The sequence below is a fragment of the Aphis gossypii genome, chromosome 1 (assembly GCF_020184175.1).
Source record: "Aphis gossypii isolate Hap1 chromosome 1, ASM2018417v2, whole genome shotgun sequence".
Taxonomy (NCBI): Eukaryota; Metazoa; Arthropoda; class Insecta; order Hemiptera; family Aphididae; genus Aphis; species Aphis gossypii.
This window is the reverse complement of record NC_065530.1, coordinates 66,769,347-66,788,390: the sequence shown is the minus strand read 5'-3', so window position 1 is coordinate 66,788,390 and position 19,044 is coordinate 66,769,347. Positions and strand designations below refer to the sequence as shown.

Genomic DNA, 19,044 nt, shown 5'->3' with positions numbered 1-19,044 from the left:
TAAGATTACTATAGGTAGTAATAATAATAACTAATTCGTTTAACTCGATAATATGTATCACTACCGTCAACATAACCTTTAATAAAAAAAAAAATGCTTATGGTTTTTCAATAATACATATTTTTATTCTAACAAAAAAATTCAATTTCAATATCCATTATAACAACAGATTTTGCATGAAAAACAGCATCTATCCATATTATATGCTTTTAAACTTCAGTAAACAAAAACACATAAAATATGTATACAGATTTAGGAATTTTCCTCTTTTCTTGACTTAAAATATTCGAAGCCTCTAAACGTGATTAAGTTTACGAGTTCTAAATTTTAAAATGTGAGTGATTAAAGTATACATTTAAAAAATATTCCATGTAATTTTATTTACGATAGTATAAAATTCGTATTAATTTTATGTTGCTTGGTTTTATAGTATAAACTAGAAGTCCTAAAAACCTACTTTTTTCAAACCCTTTTGCTGTATGCACTCATTTTGAACTAATATAACTCAACATCCATTAGGTACAAAGGAAAAGTTATGCTTCCTGTAGAAATAAACGCCGGTAAAATATAATGTACGAAACTCCATTCGAAGCAAATGCTTTGAAACTTAACATCAAGCTGTTGTTTACTAAAGTGAACCCTTTTATGAAATACAGATAAAGCTCTTTACATTTTAAACCGATTTTAATATTTTAAACTTCTTAATAACAATTTTATTGTTTTACCTTATCTGTATTGCTTTAAACGATTGTAAACTTTTCGTTATAGGTAAACTCCAACGCCTAATTATTTTTATGGCCAAAATATATTAATAAATGTATTTAATTACTAAATCTAAACAAAAGGATATTTGAAGTTTGAACATTTTGGATTATTTGTATAATCATTTATTTATGGTTCTTAGTTTTTTAAGTATTACTTAATTTAACTTCTAAAATAATTTAATTTTTTGTCCACTATTATATACTATGTTTTTATTTTATGCTATAAAATAATATGTTGACTGATTAAATAAACTAAATTTTTGTAAATACTAGATTTTCAATATACCTATACCTAATATACTAAAAATGTATGAAATGTTTATTCACCTGATAATAATAATTTTTAATTAAAAACAAAATTCTACTTTTGTTAATGAATTTCAATTTATTATCATTTACCTACGCTCTATAAAACAAATAATGTAATATAAAATAAATGATAAATGAAACTACCGATTTTTATTGTTTTTATAAGCGGTATATTTATAATGTATTATTAATATCAATGCTTAACAATCAAATTTACTAGAATTATTATGATTAGGTATCTAATTTATGTTTAGTGTATGTATCTTGTAATATATGTGGTATATAATTTATATTTCTTACACTAAATTCCATTTTTGTTATTCGTATACCATTTTACTTTGTATACTAAAAGAAAAATTCTTATATTCATACCGATAAGACCTTAGCTGTGGTCAAAAATAGATATAAAAAATGTGGTCAGTTATAAATTTTCGACTTATAGGTGTATTTCCTTAAATATGGTACGTATCTAGGGATTATGTTGGGGAAAATATTTAATAAATCAGTATTTCAAAAAATTATATGTATGTCTAAAAAATATAATGCAACTATATGTTATACGCAAGGGTATCGTAAAAAAAAAAAACAGTGGATTGTGATGTGAATCAGTACGTTTTTACGTAAATTTCTATACTATCACGTGATTAATGATTATAACATAAAACTTATTAAACACATTAAGGTACGCAAATTGTAACCTAAAATTATTTTCAAATAATTTTTGTAATTTATTGCGTCATTTAGTATTTCTAAATAGGTATGTAAAAAAATAAAGTGACATAATATTACTGTGAGATTCATTTTATTTCATTTATTCATTTGCGTATTTACTCTTCGTTTAATTTTATTCATTTTTAAGTATAAAAATCTAGGTTTAAAAATAATTAATTGTAATTTATTTATAAAATAATAAATTCCAACAACCTTATATATTTATAACTCATAAAATATATTGCTGGAAATACACTTAACTGTTTTCTATAAGTCTAATAAGAACAACTTATAAGGTACCTTGTATTACATTTTTAAATCTTAAGTATGACTATTAAAAATATTATGAATTTTCAACTATAAAATCATTTATGAATTTTTGTGGTTTTAATGAAATTCTTTAACATTCTAATATTCAACAATATAAAAAATAATGCAACTATAATATGTATTTAATAGGTAAATAAAATATTTGTGAAAAACATTGTATTACGTTTTCAAGCTTTTCAAGCTCATCGACATTTAAAGAAAAAAATTATGATTTTGTTATCTTTATAGAAAATTCTGATTTAAATATTTAACCAAAATTTCAAGTACCCATGATTTTTCATTTTTATACACCTAACACAAAAAAAATCAATTTTTTAATATATTTTATTTTTTATTTTTTATTTTTATTTTTGTTTTCCCCAATTATTTTAAAAAATACTAGTTATTTTCAAATTTGACTTCTGAAAGTATTAACTAGAAACAATTATTTTTCAAAAACCATTCTCAAAGTTAAAAATCTTCATTTATTCTATTACTAATCGTGTACATACACAAAAATAAATAAACTGTAAAACAAAATACATGTGCATAGCTACGCTCAAAATCTAAAACATTTTAATTTCAATGCATATCAACATTTTTTCAAAATTTACCCAGATTCGGGGGCTACAACTCCCTCAATCACTATAACTTTCAATGAATATTTCACTGCTTAACCTCATATTATGTTTAATATCTGAAGACTATTTAATATTGATGACTTCTATAAAACTTGATAATATAACAATAGATTATTATAATATATTATTCATAAGAACAACACAATGTTATTAATTTATTACTTTTTAATAATTTAATAATTATTATAAACCTACTTGAATTGGGTAACTTAAAGTTTTAGTTTATATCTATGTACTATTACAAAGTTTTAAGTTATTAAAATATATGTGATTACATAAGATAAACATAAAATGTACTAGTATAGCTTTGTATAACTAAAACTTTTAAATTCCACTTTAATTTAGAAACATATTTTATATTATATTTAATACATTATATTATCGTATAATATCGTAATATTGTATAATCGTATGAGGTTATCATAAATAGTACAATCCTAAACACCTGTAGAACTATATTGTAATTTAATCTTTTTTATTTATTTACTAGGTATATGTTAATAAGATTTTCAGTTATTTGTCTTATAAAAATAATCTACAACTCAAAATCAAATAAAGTACAAGTTTTACAATTATAAAATAAATTTATAATCTAGTTAAAAATTAAAATAATAAAACTAATTTTTACTTTTAACTTTCTTACTAAATCGTTCTGTGTCAATTATAGTATTACCTTGATTCGCAAAAGGTTGATGACTGTGTAGGAAGCACGTCGAGTGTGTTGAAAAAATGTGTGACACAAATAAATAAAATATATTTTTGGTGTATTTACGACTGGATTTCGTGGGAAATTCGTGGCGCGTGTGTCGCGGTAGACAGTCGATGGTGAACTGAATGTCCCGAACTCCCGAACGTTACCTACTTGAACGACGACGTCACAGCACGCGAATAGAGTTGGGTGCAGGGAGGCACAAGGGGATTGGCAATAGTGTGCGTCCCCGCCCCTTCCTTTCCTGGCAAAAACCGCACGAAAATTAGCCCTTCCGAAAGAAAGGAAAAAAAACAAAAATAAAAAAGCAACTACTGTGCCTCACGTACACTACTTGTTATAAATAAGCTCTCACCTGACTTCATTTAGCACTTTATGTATTAAATTATAATACATTGTACCTGTGTGCATGCTATTACCTGCCGAATCGATATGCTGTATGCGTAAAAGTAAAAAAAAAAACTGAGGCCCAAATTAACTGAAGAATACCTTACATTAAGGGCCAAACTTAGAGGGAGAGGTCAATAGTCTAATGCCGTGATCATAGAATGATGGCCCGAGAGCGACTTGTATCCAACCCGTTGACAAGAATTTTTCTTCTTTTATAGTGAATAATTTGAGGTTTTAATTTGAATTTACCTTTACTTTCTTTAAACTAACATTAATTACTTACATTAAAATTTGATGGCCTCTAAATATTTTCTGAAATTGGTGATGGAAAAAAATTAATTGATGATCTGAATTTTAAATGGACAGCATATCTCAACTGATTCAGAAAATTCAATATTTTTACCATATAAAAAAATAACCTAAAACTAGCTACATTGGTTTTTTTGTTTCAGATAAGTCAATAGGTATCTATTTAAATAAATATCGATAGTTTTGTAAATATATATTTTTATTATACCAATACAAAAAAATGTGGTCGACAAGATCTTAACACAGGCATGTTTGTACTGATCGAACTCGATAGATACAAAATAAATATTGTATATTTAATAAAAATATATAGTTCAAGAGAGGAGAAAGTATTTATTGTGTCCAAAGCAACTCGTGATATTTGTAAAAGCTCACTGGACCGCCAACTACTCATAATACGTATAATATGGTACACATAGGACAGTAAATGATTTAGTGCGTCCAGTGGTCGTATTATGATACACCTATATACATATATATTTGTGTGTGTGTGTGTGTGTGTGTATACGCATATAAAATATATTTATTATATTTGGTTGTCGTTAGTAGTTTTAAAGGTAAAATTATAGCTCTACAAATCCACAGCATTTTCTTCAAAAAATAATAATATACGTTATTGTATGAATTCAAATATTATATTCACATATAATATGATATAATGTTTATTTTTTTGCCCGATTCGTCCAGTATTTCGACCAATAAATATTCAAACTTTATTCGCTCATCTGTGTTAAGTTAATTTAAAACTTTATAATATGATATATGATATATGATTTATATTGTATACGTTGTTATATACTATATTTCTGAATAACAATCGTAATTTTCAAAAAAAAAAAAGTATATATTAATAATTTATATTGTATTTGCAAAAGACATGTACCTATACATTTTATATTTTTTACTCGTAAATATTTCTCTGAATATTTACATTCTTAATACAAAACTGGTTTTACTAAATTGCATTATGTATTTTATATATTTATAGCTTAAACTTTTAAATACTCATGATACTTGCACCTAAACGTTTATTACAAAAACCAATAATGACAATAATGACTTTTATAATTAAATTCTAGGTAAATGTATTGGTTTTACAATATTGCTTTTTGTGTATGCATGTGTCTTGTAGTAAAAATGCAACAATTTTTAAATCAAAGTAATTCCTGGTATCAAAATGTATCTATTTGACACTAAATTCATAAGTATAAAATCCTCTTCAAAATAATTGTGGATTCAATAGCGTAAATATTTGTTTATTATCGATTTGGTAATTTTTCAGTAATTTAAAAATAGATCATTTGTAAGCCACTCGAAAATTAGATGTATTTGACGCTAAAGTTGAATGGAAGCGATTCAAATACCTATAGACTATAGAATTAAACAGCAGAAAATGGTAGGAGTCATTCATAAATAATGAAATATAATATATATACTTCCAAATGGGCATGATATAAATAGTATACAATATATGAAAATGTCACGAGCCTTTGGAGCGTGCACACCTCGTGAGTTGCTCTAAGCCCTAACTAATGAGTTTTGGTAAACTATTTTTACGAGAAACGTTCGTTTTAAAAAGAAGGATTCTATTATACGTATGAGTTCTATACGGATGTCCACAAAACCATAATTTATTTTTCGGAGAAGGCCGTCGTACTTCACACAGTTACTCGTATGATACACACCTACAAAAACCTTCTCGACGTCGAAAAACACAGCTGCTGTTTGTATACACTGGCTGAAATTGACGCTGATTTGGTCAATGGTTTCGGTTAGTTAAAGTAGTTAAGTGATACACTCCTAAAATGTTAACAAAGACAAATAAACGCTATGGGCCTATAGGAGATTGATGACATTTTGCCGGATTTCGGAATAGAGGTTATAAATGGTAGTTTCGGGTGTTTGATAAATAACAAAGTTTTGAAACAGCCGTCTATTATTTTATTTAAAAATGTGTATTTTGGGAAGAACTTCAAGGCAGGGTTAGTGATTTGTTCCTTGCCGGACTATTTGCTCCAAACAGTAATTGAATAAGTGGCAGTTGACCATAGTGGGTTGACGCTCGACCCTCTTCCTCAATCATTCCACAGAAAATTCCAAGGACCGTTGACTCTGTTGACTTTGTTTTTTACCATGTGCCAATGTGTAGCCGACAAATTGTGTTTGTTAGCATTATTATTTACAATGTGTGACGTGCGTATAATATATTATGTACAATATACGTACAATATCCAACGTTCATAAGTCATCATATTCCTATACTTCCTACTTTTGGCCACTTATGGAATCCAATTTTGGGAAGCATCCAAAAATTCAATTATAAAAATTACACAATCCTTCCAATCAATGTCTTTCAGAACAATAACCAATGCTCTTTGGTATGTTAGTAATTAAATCCTCTATACTTATAATGATCATTTCCGATCAACTATCTAAATTTTACAAACGACATCATAATAAACTACATAATTATTCAAATCCTATCATATGAAATTTATCTTCTCTAGATCTACCCAATTCAATCCGATGACTGAAATGAAAATGATTCAAATTCCTTTTAACTTAATTGTTATTCATAGTAAAATTTAAAACTCAAACCATTTCTGAAACTTAAATTTTAGATAATTTATTATTATAATGGTATTATAATTACTAGTGTATAATATAATATTATATTTATAGAATAGGTAAGTCCATAGTTATGTTCTCTGTATACTTATTTCATTTTTTCTCTCTTACTCTGAACTTTTACTGAACTTTTACTCTGAAAGTATCATTAATAGTTTTATTCCGAGTATAGAGTTTTTTTCCTGTACTATGATTCGCACTAACTCATAATAATACATATTTCAATAGTAATTTTCTTCGTCATGATAATATTTAATCGTTATTTAAATATATTCTGAAAGACTAAATACAGATTTACTTTGTTTCTATTAGATTTAAAAATTTAATTTTTTTACTTTTATTACAAAAACCATCGTAAACCTGTGTATGAACTATTAGTATCGCTATATTTATCAACTAAATTTATTGTAAACAATAATATTGTTTTTACTTTTATTTGTTTGTCAACATTATTATGATTTGGATTATCAGATTACATTTGCAGATCGAATTTAAATACCATTACGTAATTTATTATTGTTAAATGTTTTTTTAGTAAAGTATATTCTTTAGAATTTGCGTTGCATACAATACGAGTATTATGAATAGATTTTCATGTATATACATATTCATATACATGTACATATTCTACTTCCACACATACAACATTAAATATTTCTATAGGTTATGTATGTATTTAGTGCTCTTCCGTCATATGTATATATCTATAAATCGGCGCGTTCGTGTGTGTATTTATACTATTTGTAGTGTATTGAATATATTATTATATATACGTTACAGATAACCGAAATTATACCATTCCGTAACGTAATAGTGTAGGCCAAATGTGTATGCATTGAAACGTCAAAGCTATTAATATTGATCGTGTGATAAATGTATTTCCTATGGGGTGGCCAGATAAATGATTAAGTGTCAAGTGTTGCAATTGGATATTATGTACATATAAGTATTAATATCCATATATATGTACAAATAGGCGTTAGAGAACTTAAAAACCACATTATTCGCGAAAATCTTAAAATCTGTAAGCGCAATTATAGGGTGTCTTTGGATTTTAGATAAACTGTATTATCTAAATAATAATATTTATAGGTAATGTATAGATGTAAAAATGTCCACATCTTAAATTCAATTCCATTACAATATTTTCTCTAAGTGCAGTTCGTCTTAATGAATTGTTCTCATACTAGCATCAACCGATTTTAAATCGTAATCTGCAAAGAAAACTATCCAGTTTCTGTTACATACTCACCATTGACCTTAAAGCAAGTAAACACTATGAAATGTACTATTATAGACCCTAATCATCGAAGTTATTATCGTGTATCAATAACCAAGTCAATATATTATTATAGGTGACATTTGTACTCAATAAGATATAATAGTTATACCAACTAACAATGCATCTGAAGTTTTCCGCCCATACCACCTATCAAGATAATTAACAACAAAATCAATAATAACATGAACAAGAATAAATAATAAACCACAATTATTATTGCAGACGATCTTTACCTTCCACGGTGAAGTTAACCTCTAAAAATGCCTCTGCAAAGAAATCAAAATATTCTTTTAACCACTAATCTGTACATCGTGAATCTAAACAATCCAACTATACAGTATACTAATGAGAACGATGACAGTAAAATTAAATTTAAAACATACAGTCAGAAATCAATGAGCTCTGTCATATATTGATAAAATAAAATATTCTCCTATACCAATAATCATAAAATTTGTAACAAACTTTCAAACAAAGTATTAACCGATGTCATTGTTTCAGACAGTTTCAGGCGGAGACAAAACATACGAGTTTGGCGTCGTCTTAATTCAAAAACCTATTATAAAAACACATAAAATTGAATTAATATCGAATTAATAGCACTAAGTTCATAATAATTTAATACACTCATATTGATATAGTCAATTAAATTTTATAAGTTACCATGTTATTACTTATTAACGTATTAATTTGTAGTAAAATTTATACATAGTATTATGTATCTAATGTGTCATTTCATCATAGTAATATGAATTTTTCATTTAATAAATACATTATTTCAATGATTTATCAATCACTTACTTTTTAAAGATTCCATAAACATTAATTTAAGTGAATTTGTTTATAAATTATAAATACCAAGTGTATTAAATTTTCAGATTTTAATAAATGTACATTTTTATTTTCATATACCTACCTAAAAGTAACATTGTATAATAACCATTTATCATATACTTAAGGCTTAAATAGTAAACTTATTCGAATATAATATGTATTACACTATTACTTATTTATTTTATGATCATCCTGAAATAAATCGTTGAAATTTTAATTATAAATAAAACGCATTTCCAACATAATATAATATTTTTTAACTGTTAACGTATATTATAATATAACATCCTTACTATTTTAAACACAATGATAAACATTTTATGATTCTAAAATGTCACCTATGACATTTTTCTAAAGATAATAATAATTTTAAATTAAATTTCCAGCTACTAAACCGTAAATAGGCTATACAGAAAAATAGTTGTATCTACTTTATTCATCATAAATATTACTCAAAATAATTTTTTTCCACTAAAGATATCTAATTTAATTTATTATTCTTTTAGTTTTTGTATTTTTACTCAACAAAATTTATCCAACAACGAATTCAAAATATTATTACTATAAATTGAATTATATTTATATACTATAAACTAAATTTATTTATGATTATTTCTAAACAATAGTTTAATATAATATAATACATTTAAATCCCTATCATAAGTTTTTTGTTCATACATTCATTTTCTTAATGTAGAGGAATAAGTTAGTTTAACTTCTAAGCTGAATTAATATAACCTGATTCCTAAATCTAAAATATCATTTAAATTAAAACCTAGATAAAAACATCATCTGTCATGGAGTAAAGTAACACGCCATCATAATATAACAGTTATCTTTTTGTGTAAAATATGGAGTATAAATTAAGCCACTGAGCTATTTATTTTTAGATAAACATGTTCATAAATGATAATATAAATTTTAAACTAATAAAATTAAACTCTGTAGGTATAAAACCCTGTTTACATTTATTATAATATTGTTAAAAATCAAAAAAGCATAGTAGGAATATTATAATAGCTCAATGATAAATTTATTTGTATTTAAGTCAAAAGCATGGTATTAATTACAAACTATGACGAAAAGTTAAAATTAAAGCCTAAATATATTTAGAATTCAAAATTAAAATTTACAAATTCAATTTTTATTTATTATTTAAAATAAAAAAAACAATTAGTTTAAGCTAAATAGCTAAATAAGCAAATAAGCCAACACATTTGTTTTTTCTGTTCACAATTTTTTATTATTTTATTTAAATAATTTATTTTAAAACAAAACACCGTTGGATTAATTTAACTGTTTTAAACATCTCAACCCTAAATTATACGATTTATTATTATTGCCTGCTACTTATTAGTAACGACTAATGATTTATTGTCAGCTGTTAGATGTCACTGTCACTCATTAATTTAATAAACAATCTCACTTAATTTTTAATTAGCGAAATGAGACTAAGGAACAATAATTTCACTAATTTTCGTTAATCTATTTAGATTGAAAAACAATTATTAAATTATTTTTATGAATGAGAAACTTTATAATTTATAAAAGTATAAATAATAAAAAAATTATTTATTTTCTTCGGACTTATACATTTTGTAATTATTTGATTTTTAATACAAAAGTAACAATAATAAGAACATTTTGACACTGTAACACGCATAATAAAATTAAGAATACATTTTTCTATACTCCATTCCAAGTATTTTAAAAAAATACAAATTAAAACTATTTTTATTTTTTACTTTTATTATCTCTACAGGAAATAATATTAATCTTATACTTAAACTGAGTCAGTCAATATAAAAATACAAAACTATAAATCTTTAAGTTCAAAATTTTAAAACGTTGTATTTAATATTTATAATAATCATTTTAAAGAGGAAAACTTAACGCACAATAATTAGAAATTAATGAAATATCTACCTACTGCTGTCTTCTACAATATTCAAACTGTAACATAACAATAAACATTCGTTCATTTCGAAAGATTAAACAATTTAATTAATATACAAAATGTAAACATCAGTTTAAATTCAAGAGAAACTAAGCCAAAGAAATATAAGAATATTTGTGATAAACTATGACTTAAAATTGTATTAGTTCAAGATGTCTGGTGCAGAAAATATTAAACATAAAAAAATAATTTCGTTATTAAAAACTACAGCATCAAGATGCTAGCTAGACGCTAGTTACCTACTACCTACTCTAAAATAAAAAACATTATTAGAAGAATTATTTAGAAAGTAAAAAGTTTTCTGATCACAACACAATATTTTACCAAAAAAAAAAAAAAAACGCTTTTAATAAAAAATAAAATTTTTTACCATACAATATATTGATAATAGTATTTAATTTGAATTTACTACGACTTCTTTACTATCATCTCTTAATTTTGGTGTCCATCAATATTTATTCAATATGATATTTATAATTTATACTCATCAAAATATATTATTAATTATTATTGATCAATACATAAATACAAAATTGTTTTTGCTTGTTATCGATATCGATACAGTATTGTTACGAATAGCATTATCATATTATTATTTAAATACTTATAATCTATAGATAATCCATTAAAAGAGCTTTTAGTGAAACGGTTAAATTGTACTCTTCTACGGTGTGTTTTCCGTAACATTTCTATTTTGATTTTTAAATAGTTGTCAATTTGTATCGAATATTTTAATTTTGGCCTGTTTAAACACAAAAATAAATAGAAATAGGAAATAACATTATTCTGTGCCACGTTATCGATTTCCTGACACACTGCTGTCACGCGCGCAACTCTGAATTGCATTTAGCACGATTTCCCAGTCACAATAGTAATGAAATAGAGTGGTCCTTCGTTTACGCTGTATATGGTATGTATATATATATATTATAGTATATGAATAGTAACAACCAAAGCAACAGTGACGTCACCGTTTGTAAACGTAAACTTACTACGATTTTATACGCACGCGATAGTAACGGCGACTATTTAAATCTTACATCTTAATAATATATAAAGTATAGAACTACAGACGTATCTTGTATGTATATGTATTATATACTCATACATTATAGAAATCATATTATAGTTAGTATTTTCGAGTATCAAAATTACAAATACTTTTCTTAAAATCAGTAAAAACAAAATATTCAAAGAAAAACGAAATGTTTTTGACAAAATTCATTTTTTTATTTTGTTATAATTTAAAAACGAATAACCTTCTTAATCTTTCCAATAATTCGATTTTCTACTTTTAGGATGATTTTAGATAGTAAAATGAATCTCTTTTTTGTACTTTTAAAAGGTAAAAATCAATAATTCCCAATATTTTTCAAAAAAATAAAGATAAATAAACAAAAATTAGGTAAATTTTTGACAAAGTCGATTTTGTTGTGTAACTTGAAAACAAATTACCAATTAATGTTTGTATTATTATTTTCTATTTATGAAAAGAATTTTCAAAATATTTCAACTCTTTTTTTAAGTATTTATAAACATGAGAAGTTTTCAATTTTTCTTAGTTTTTTTTTTTACTATTAATGACATCAGCGTAGACTAAAAATGATTAGAAGAAATACTTCTGTAAAAATTAATTAAAAGTTCCTCATAACAGTCATAACTGCTTCATTTAATAATTAAGAAATATCGAACATTTTTAAATTATTTTATTGTTAGAAGTTAACTAAAAATTTTATTTTTAAATCTAATATTTATAAATATATAATATAAGGTTCTTAATAAATATTTAAACCTATATATTTTTACATTATATGAAGGTATACGATCTATACTTATTAACACAATAAGTATATAATATATGATGGTAGAAAAAAGAAAAAAAGACTTATATATTATTCATTATTACATTCATTAGTATTACACGTTATTTAGAATAAGAAGCCACCTGACATTTGACTGGAAGTTTTTTTAATTATCAGTTTTTTATTTAATTTCGTAACTAGATCCTTAGTTACCAAGTATGGTATGTATAGAAAGTTTTTTTATTTTATTGTTTGAAAAAAATAACGTGATGATAATCCTACTATCATACTCGTAATTTATGAAATAATATTTTTAGGTTTTTTTGTAACTTAGATAATGCGATAACGTTGACATACGTCAATATATTATTATGCAACGCGTAAAATATGAAATAAAAGTATTAATATGCAATAATTTGAAGAAAAAAAATATTTATCTATTACCTACCTTTAAAATATTAATGTTAAATGCATTGCATTTTTTCTTTTTTTTAGAAGGTTTAAATGTTTCTACTGTTGGCATACCTGGGAGTCAAGTACCTATTATTGTCAAGCTGTACATCGTTGTTGAGATTTTTTCATGACCACTCTTAATTTTTAAAACAATCATCTTCCGTAGTAGTCGATTTACTAATTAGGCAATATAGTCTAATGATGATATGTGTATATTTGCTTACATAAAATTAAAAAATGCTTGTTATATCAAAGCATTTATGTTTTTAGCATTGTGATCGTTTTTTTAATCAAAAATTACTTTAGTAATATAAATTTTCACATAAAATCATTTCATTTTTTAACTTTAATCCTACTATTTAAAATACTACGAATATAAACATAAATTATCCAACCAACAACAAATCATACTTTGCAGTTTGAATTTTTCGGTAGATAATTTTGTACTTATGATAATTTGTATCATAATAAACATTTTCAAAAAAAAAAAAATCAAGAAACCAATAAAGCTTTCCCGATCCACTTAGAATCTAATACAATAATCCACAGTTTTAAATTAAATAATTATCTACATTAAATTCAATAAATATGATACAGAAAAAAAAAGAGAACATTAAATTTAATGATAAATAATAAAAGGTAAGATTAACAATATTATCTTTCCTATTTTATGAATACGTAAAATATTATTCAGATATTATGTGTCATAAGTATAAATTGTTTAGATATTTTTATAAATAGGTATATAATAATAATACTTATCCAATTATAAGTCATCTTTCCATAAAATTAAATAATATGTTCTAAAAAAATAACAATAATTATAGATTATAATATTGTTTTAAATAATTTTTAATAAACAACTCCTAGTAAAGTATACTGAAGTTTGGTTAAAATTCAAAAAGAATTGTATAACCATTTATTGTATTTGTTGATTATAAAATTATAAATTATTAATTATAGAAATTAAACACAATCGAAAAAACAATCTTAAAATAAATTCAGTTAGCATATTTGTGATTGTGTTTTTATGTTATAATTATTGTTAAATAGTTTAATTCAAGGCTACAATTTATTATACCGTTAATTTTATATTTGAATTAATTAATTCATTATCAATATTAATATTGATAATTAATAAAATATAACAATCTGCGTAAGTTAAGTAGCATATGGCATTCTAGTAGGAGTAAACATTAAGTTAGGACAGTTAGGTATATGATTTTTATTTATTAATAAATAATTTGTTTTACTATTACAATATTTTGAAAAAACTATTAAAAAAGAAAATATTAAATATGTTTGAATTGTGAAAATTATATTTTTTTTAGTATGACAAAATACGTTGTACAGCCCAGAAAAGAAAATAGAAAATATTTATATTCATCATTATACCATAAAAATGTAAAACGTAATGTAAAAACTATATTATATATTTTATAACCACGCAACCATCGGGTCGTAGTATGGCGGATTACTTATATTGTTGCTGTATAGTGTGACTTAAGATACCTAATATACGACATTATTAATATATATGACGAATTACTGAAAAGAAAAATTAGCAGTACTAAATTTATACAAATATATTTATTAAACAATTAATTAGTAATTGTCATGAGAAAATTACAGAAGTATTAAAGTTGTTACTTAAAAATAATATGAAGTGACGAAATCAAAATTTATTTTAGTTTCATTTATATTACATAGGTGTACATTTATTTATTTTTACGTTTATAAAAATATAATTAACATTTTTCTATGTAAGGCAATCCGAATAAAAACTTTATCCTGTTAAAAAAGGGAATACATATCTACACATATTTATAAATATTTCTAACTTATTCAGTAAATATATAAATCCAATTGGCTATTGATTTCGAATAAATAAACTTTACAAAAATTATAGACAACTTTTTTACTTTATTTATAGTACTTTCAATTCAGTCGATTAAAGTAGATTTTATTTCCACATCGTGAACACAAAATTTATCCGCTTTTAATGTTGATTCTTCAAGCTCTGTAACTGAAAACAAAACAAGCAAAATAAAGCTACTTGTGGTATATTCATGAAGTATAACAAACTAAACTGTTATCCCATTTGATTTGTTGATTGGATGGGGATATGGCTATCGGCTTTATAAGTCTTTTTTGAAAATGGTTTTCCACTAATGTCGCAGCTGGTTGAACTAAAATAAATGAATTACAATTTACAATTAAAACTAAGTTATATTTACGTGTATATATTTTTTTTTGCAATATATCTTTTGTATTGAAAAAAAAATCATATGAAATGTATAAAGTATTACAGCATAATATTATATTAATAAATATTCTACTTAATTTAACATTATAACAAAAACGTATAGCTATTATTTGTAATCAAAATATAATTTATTTTTTTATAGTATAAACAAAAATATTATTTTACTATTAAAAATGTATATTTTAAATTATCACAAACCATAATGTAAGATAAAAATAATTTATAAAAATGTTTTTATTTATTTTTAATTTTTAATTATTTAAAAATAATTTGTTTTAAAAAAAATAGTTTATGCTTATATTTATATTGTTTTATGATGTTAGATAAATTGTTAAAAATAATTACGATTATCATTTGAGATGTTGGCTTGGTTATTTTCTAGCAAACTTTGTGGCCCATTAATTGTACAAAGTGATTTCCTTAAAAAAACAACATAATGTTTAAAAAAATTTTCATATTTTAAAAAACTTTATTTATTACATTGTTTTTATCGCGTGAATTGTCTTTACTTCCTTAAGAATTTGCTGGTGTAATGTTTTCTCTTGTTGGTTTTCATTGGGTATAATATCTAAACCTTTTAATTCAGGACGATGGAGGTTGAAAAATGAATTCCTTTTCTACTCAAAATTATAAGACAAATATAAATATTAATAATAAATTCAAATTTAAACAGTAATTATTTTTATAATAGTTATTATTATAATTATACATAATAATTGTACGTCGTTATAAAAATTATAAATTTTATCACTGATCTTTTTTGTAAAAAATAAAATTTAAGAAAAACGCACATTTTTACGCAACACCAAGTTTTGACAAAATTGATACTGTTTTTGGTGTAACTTAAAAAAATGAATAACTGTAAATATTCGATAGTTTTCAATCAAAAACTTAGAACATCAATGAACCTCTATTAAAAATAGCATATATATATTATATATAACTTAATTATGAATCACGGTGAAGTAGATGAACTCCCACGTGAATAAAAAAAATTGAATTACAATTATACCAACCAAAAAACAAATAAAAATTAATAATAAGTAATAAGTTTATATTAACATAATTCACACTATAATATTTAAATAAAATATGTTAATAATGATAAAAATAAGTAAAAAAAAAAACATTTTTTGATTGAACCATCCGCCACAAAAAAAAACATTGTCATTACACTGATAAAAGTCTGCTTTTTATTGTATATTTATTAGCCATTAAGATTTTTTATTTATATCGAACGATAAATTAACAATTAAAATGCCTTTTAGTATTGTTATACTATGACTACTCGGTTCGAAAGGAAAAACATTGGACATTATTATATATTTGATTAGTTCTATATATATTTTGTATACCCGTAATGTATAATATGAATATCATAATTCACAATAAAAAGTAAAAATAATGTATATCATATAATATCAATATGTTCCTACGTTTTAATAATGATATAATAAATGGTACAAAATATGATCATTGACATATAATAAGAGTTCATTTAATATTATGTATTACATTTATTATTTTTAAATAACGAATATAATATATAGATTATTAAAATTTAATAATTATACTTTTAATGTATAAATTAAATTATTATTAGTCACAATAACATATTACGTAGGTATGCATTTTCATTGATATATAGATACATAAATAAATCACAATAAGAACATATGAAGTTATTTTATAAGTTCCACATTTTTAAATTCTAATTTTGTCTCTCTTATTGTGTCTGATATGGAACATTTGAGCAAAATAATTAACCATCCTTCTACTATATTCCTATAATCTCATATCTTCCATGGAACACAAGCTATAGGCGAACAATCATTCAACCAATTATAACAATTTACACATTAGGTATACAGTGAACTTCAAAAATCGAAAACTCAACAAAAAAAACTTGTCTAAAAAATGATTAGTCCTAGTTCTAACCATACAAATATCATCCAACAACCATTTTCATCAAATAAAAACATGTCTATACCCAAGGTCACAGGTAACTCAATCACATCTAATGAATGTGACAACCAAAATTACACTATTTTCTACATTTTTACATAAATAAAATTATGTCGATCATCCTAGAAAGTCTCCATTTCTCCAATAGCATACCTAGAAAGTATAATAGGGATCAACCTATAGTCCTATCTCACCTGATTAAAGAAATAATACATGTATCATTTTATTGTTGATATATTATTTATTATTACTGATAATCATTCTAAATACTTTAATAAACGTCTTTAGCAATTAGAATGATTATATTATTTTATAATTTTATTTAGTCAGAATTTTATATCGATAAGCCAGTTTAATATATTTAAAGAACAAAAACTTTTATTTAAAATGAGAAAAAATGAATTATTTCTGTTCTAATAATAGTTATCATGATTCATGTTTATTAATACTCAAAGCCTCCCTCTATTTAAAAATCCGGGTACACCACTTCAATTCTCTTATAAATCCTTTATCAGCTCTATTTAGAAAAGTTATTTTCCGTTAAATTAATAAAAAAAATTACCTACCATAGGTTTGCTCACAAATAATCTATTTTAGTATTATAGTTTATGAAAAAAAACACATAATAAATAATCTCCAAACAATATTTGCATAAAAGTGTTGACAATGCTATTATTATTCAAATTTTTTTTACTGGTTATAAATGAATGTACTACAACTTACGGAATAAAACAAATTCAGCAAAATATGTATAGGTATATAAAATAATATAGCGATAATAATTATAATTATCAAACATAACAAATCTATTTCCACAAAATATATTTTGACTTAGCAATGTTTTCGGCAAAATATACATTATTAAGTTTCAAAAATGATTATTATTAATCAACTATACTTTGATAGCATGCCCTTTAGATCTCATATTCCGTACTGATATAGTAGCGAGTCCATTCATTATTAACTTTTGATTAATTTTTAGTTCTGTGCCATCATACAATGGGACAATTTTTGGAATTGATTCGGTTATCATTTCTTTCTGCTAACAATGATAATATAAGACAAGTAAATGAAATCAATTCAAACATCTTAAAATAATAACTATATAAAATAAGATAATTTATTAATTATAACAAAATGCTTTCTACATATAAATCTAATACAATATTATACAAACTGAAAAATATGTTGTTTTTTTTTTAAACTACTAAATTATTATTTAATTATTCCTATATTGAATATTATACTTGTCTTAACAATATTACTTGATTATGATAGTCATTATTATACAAGTCATTTGTTGCAGATAAATTGCTTTTTCCTTTTTTAGCACGTAAGATGGTTCCCATAATTATTATAAATATCTATTTAGTTATAAAACAATTTGTGTTTGTATCTTAAATTATAAGCAGTTTTAATAACTGCAGATTTTAATATTTAATAAACAAAGTTGTATCAATATTTTTCGTATCTAAAACAGAAATATAAAAATACTAGGTAGCCAGAATAATATTACTTTTCATAAAAAATATATTTTATAACAATATGTAGTACAGGTAAAAACTTTTTTTCGATTAACCTGTTATAATTTTAATTTAGTTTTCATGGTAGATATATTGAATAAATCAAAACAATATTTACCAACTAAAACCATTTTTTATCTGTGTCAATAACAATAAAGAAACTTTTTTTCACACTTAGTGTTGGTACTGTGC

At 23.7% G+C, this 19,044-nt stretch overlaps 2 protein-coding genes across 5 annotated transcripts in view; both read right to left on the bottom strand.

The window, feature by feature from the left end:
- LOC114132877 (uncharacterized) overlaps nucleotides 1–3,569 on the bottom strand; it is a 92,762-nt gene extending 89,193 nt beyond the window's left edge. For all 3 annotated transcript variants that reach the window (XM_050198823.1, XM_050198824.1, XM_050198825.1), the window contains exon 1: nucleotides 3,408–3,569. The gene's annotated coding sequence lies outside the window, so the exon portion shown is untranslated. The remainder of the gene's footprint in view (nucleotides 1–3,407) is intronic.
- An 11,432-nt stretch (nucleotides 3,570–15,001) lies between these two features.
- Nucleotides 15,002–18,781, bottom strand: LOC114132881 (uncharacterized). 2 transcript variants are annotated; one of them, XM_027998483.2, is made up of 6 exons: nucleotides 18,595–18,781; nucleotides 18,228–18,371; nucleotides 15,845–15,981; nucleotides 15,710–15,783; nucleotides 15,189–15,287; nucleotides 15,002–15,124 (listed from the first exon to the last, which is right to left on the bottom strand). In XM_027998483.2, the coding sequence occupies exons 1-6, from the start codon at nucleotides 18,676–18,678 to the stop codon at nucleotides 15,042–15,044; spliced, it is 621 nt and encodes a 206-aa protein (XP_027854284.1). In that variant the 5' UTR covers nucleotides 18,679–18,781; the 3' UTR covers nucleotides 15,002–15,041. The 2 variants fall into 2 exon arrangements, with proteins under 2 accessions (XP_027854284.1, XP_027854285.1); XM_027998484.2 differs by having other exon boundaries at nucleotides 18,228–18,368.
- Between the last annotated feature and the right edge of the window lie 263 nt (nucleotides 18,782–19,044).

Coding starts and splice junctions, on each gene's coding strand:
- LOC114132881 (XM_027998483.2), bottom strand. CDS start 18,678: ATGGGAACCATCTTACGTGCTAAAAAAGGAAAAAGCAATTTATCTGCA. Junction 15,784..15,844: donor ATTCACGCGATAAAAACAAT/GTAATAAATAAA, acceptor TGTTTTTTTAAG/GAAATCACTTTGTACAATTA. Junction 15,288..15,709: donor CAACATCTCAAATGATAATC/GTAATTATTTTT, acceptor CATTTATTTTAG/TTCAACCAGCTGCGACATTA.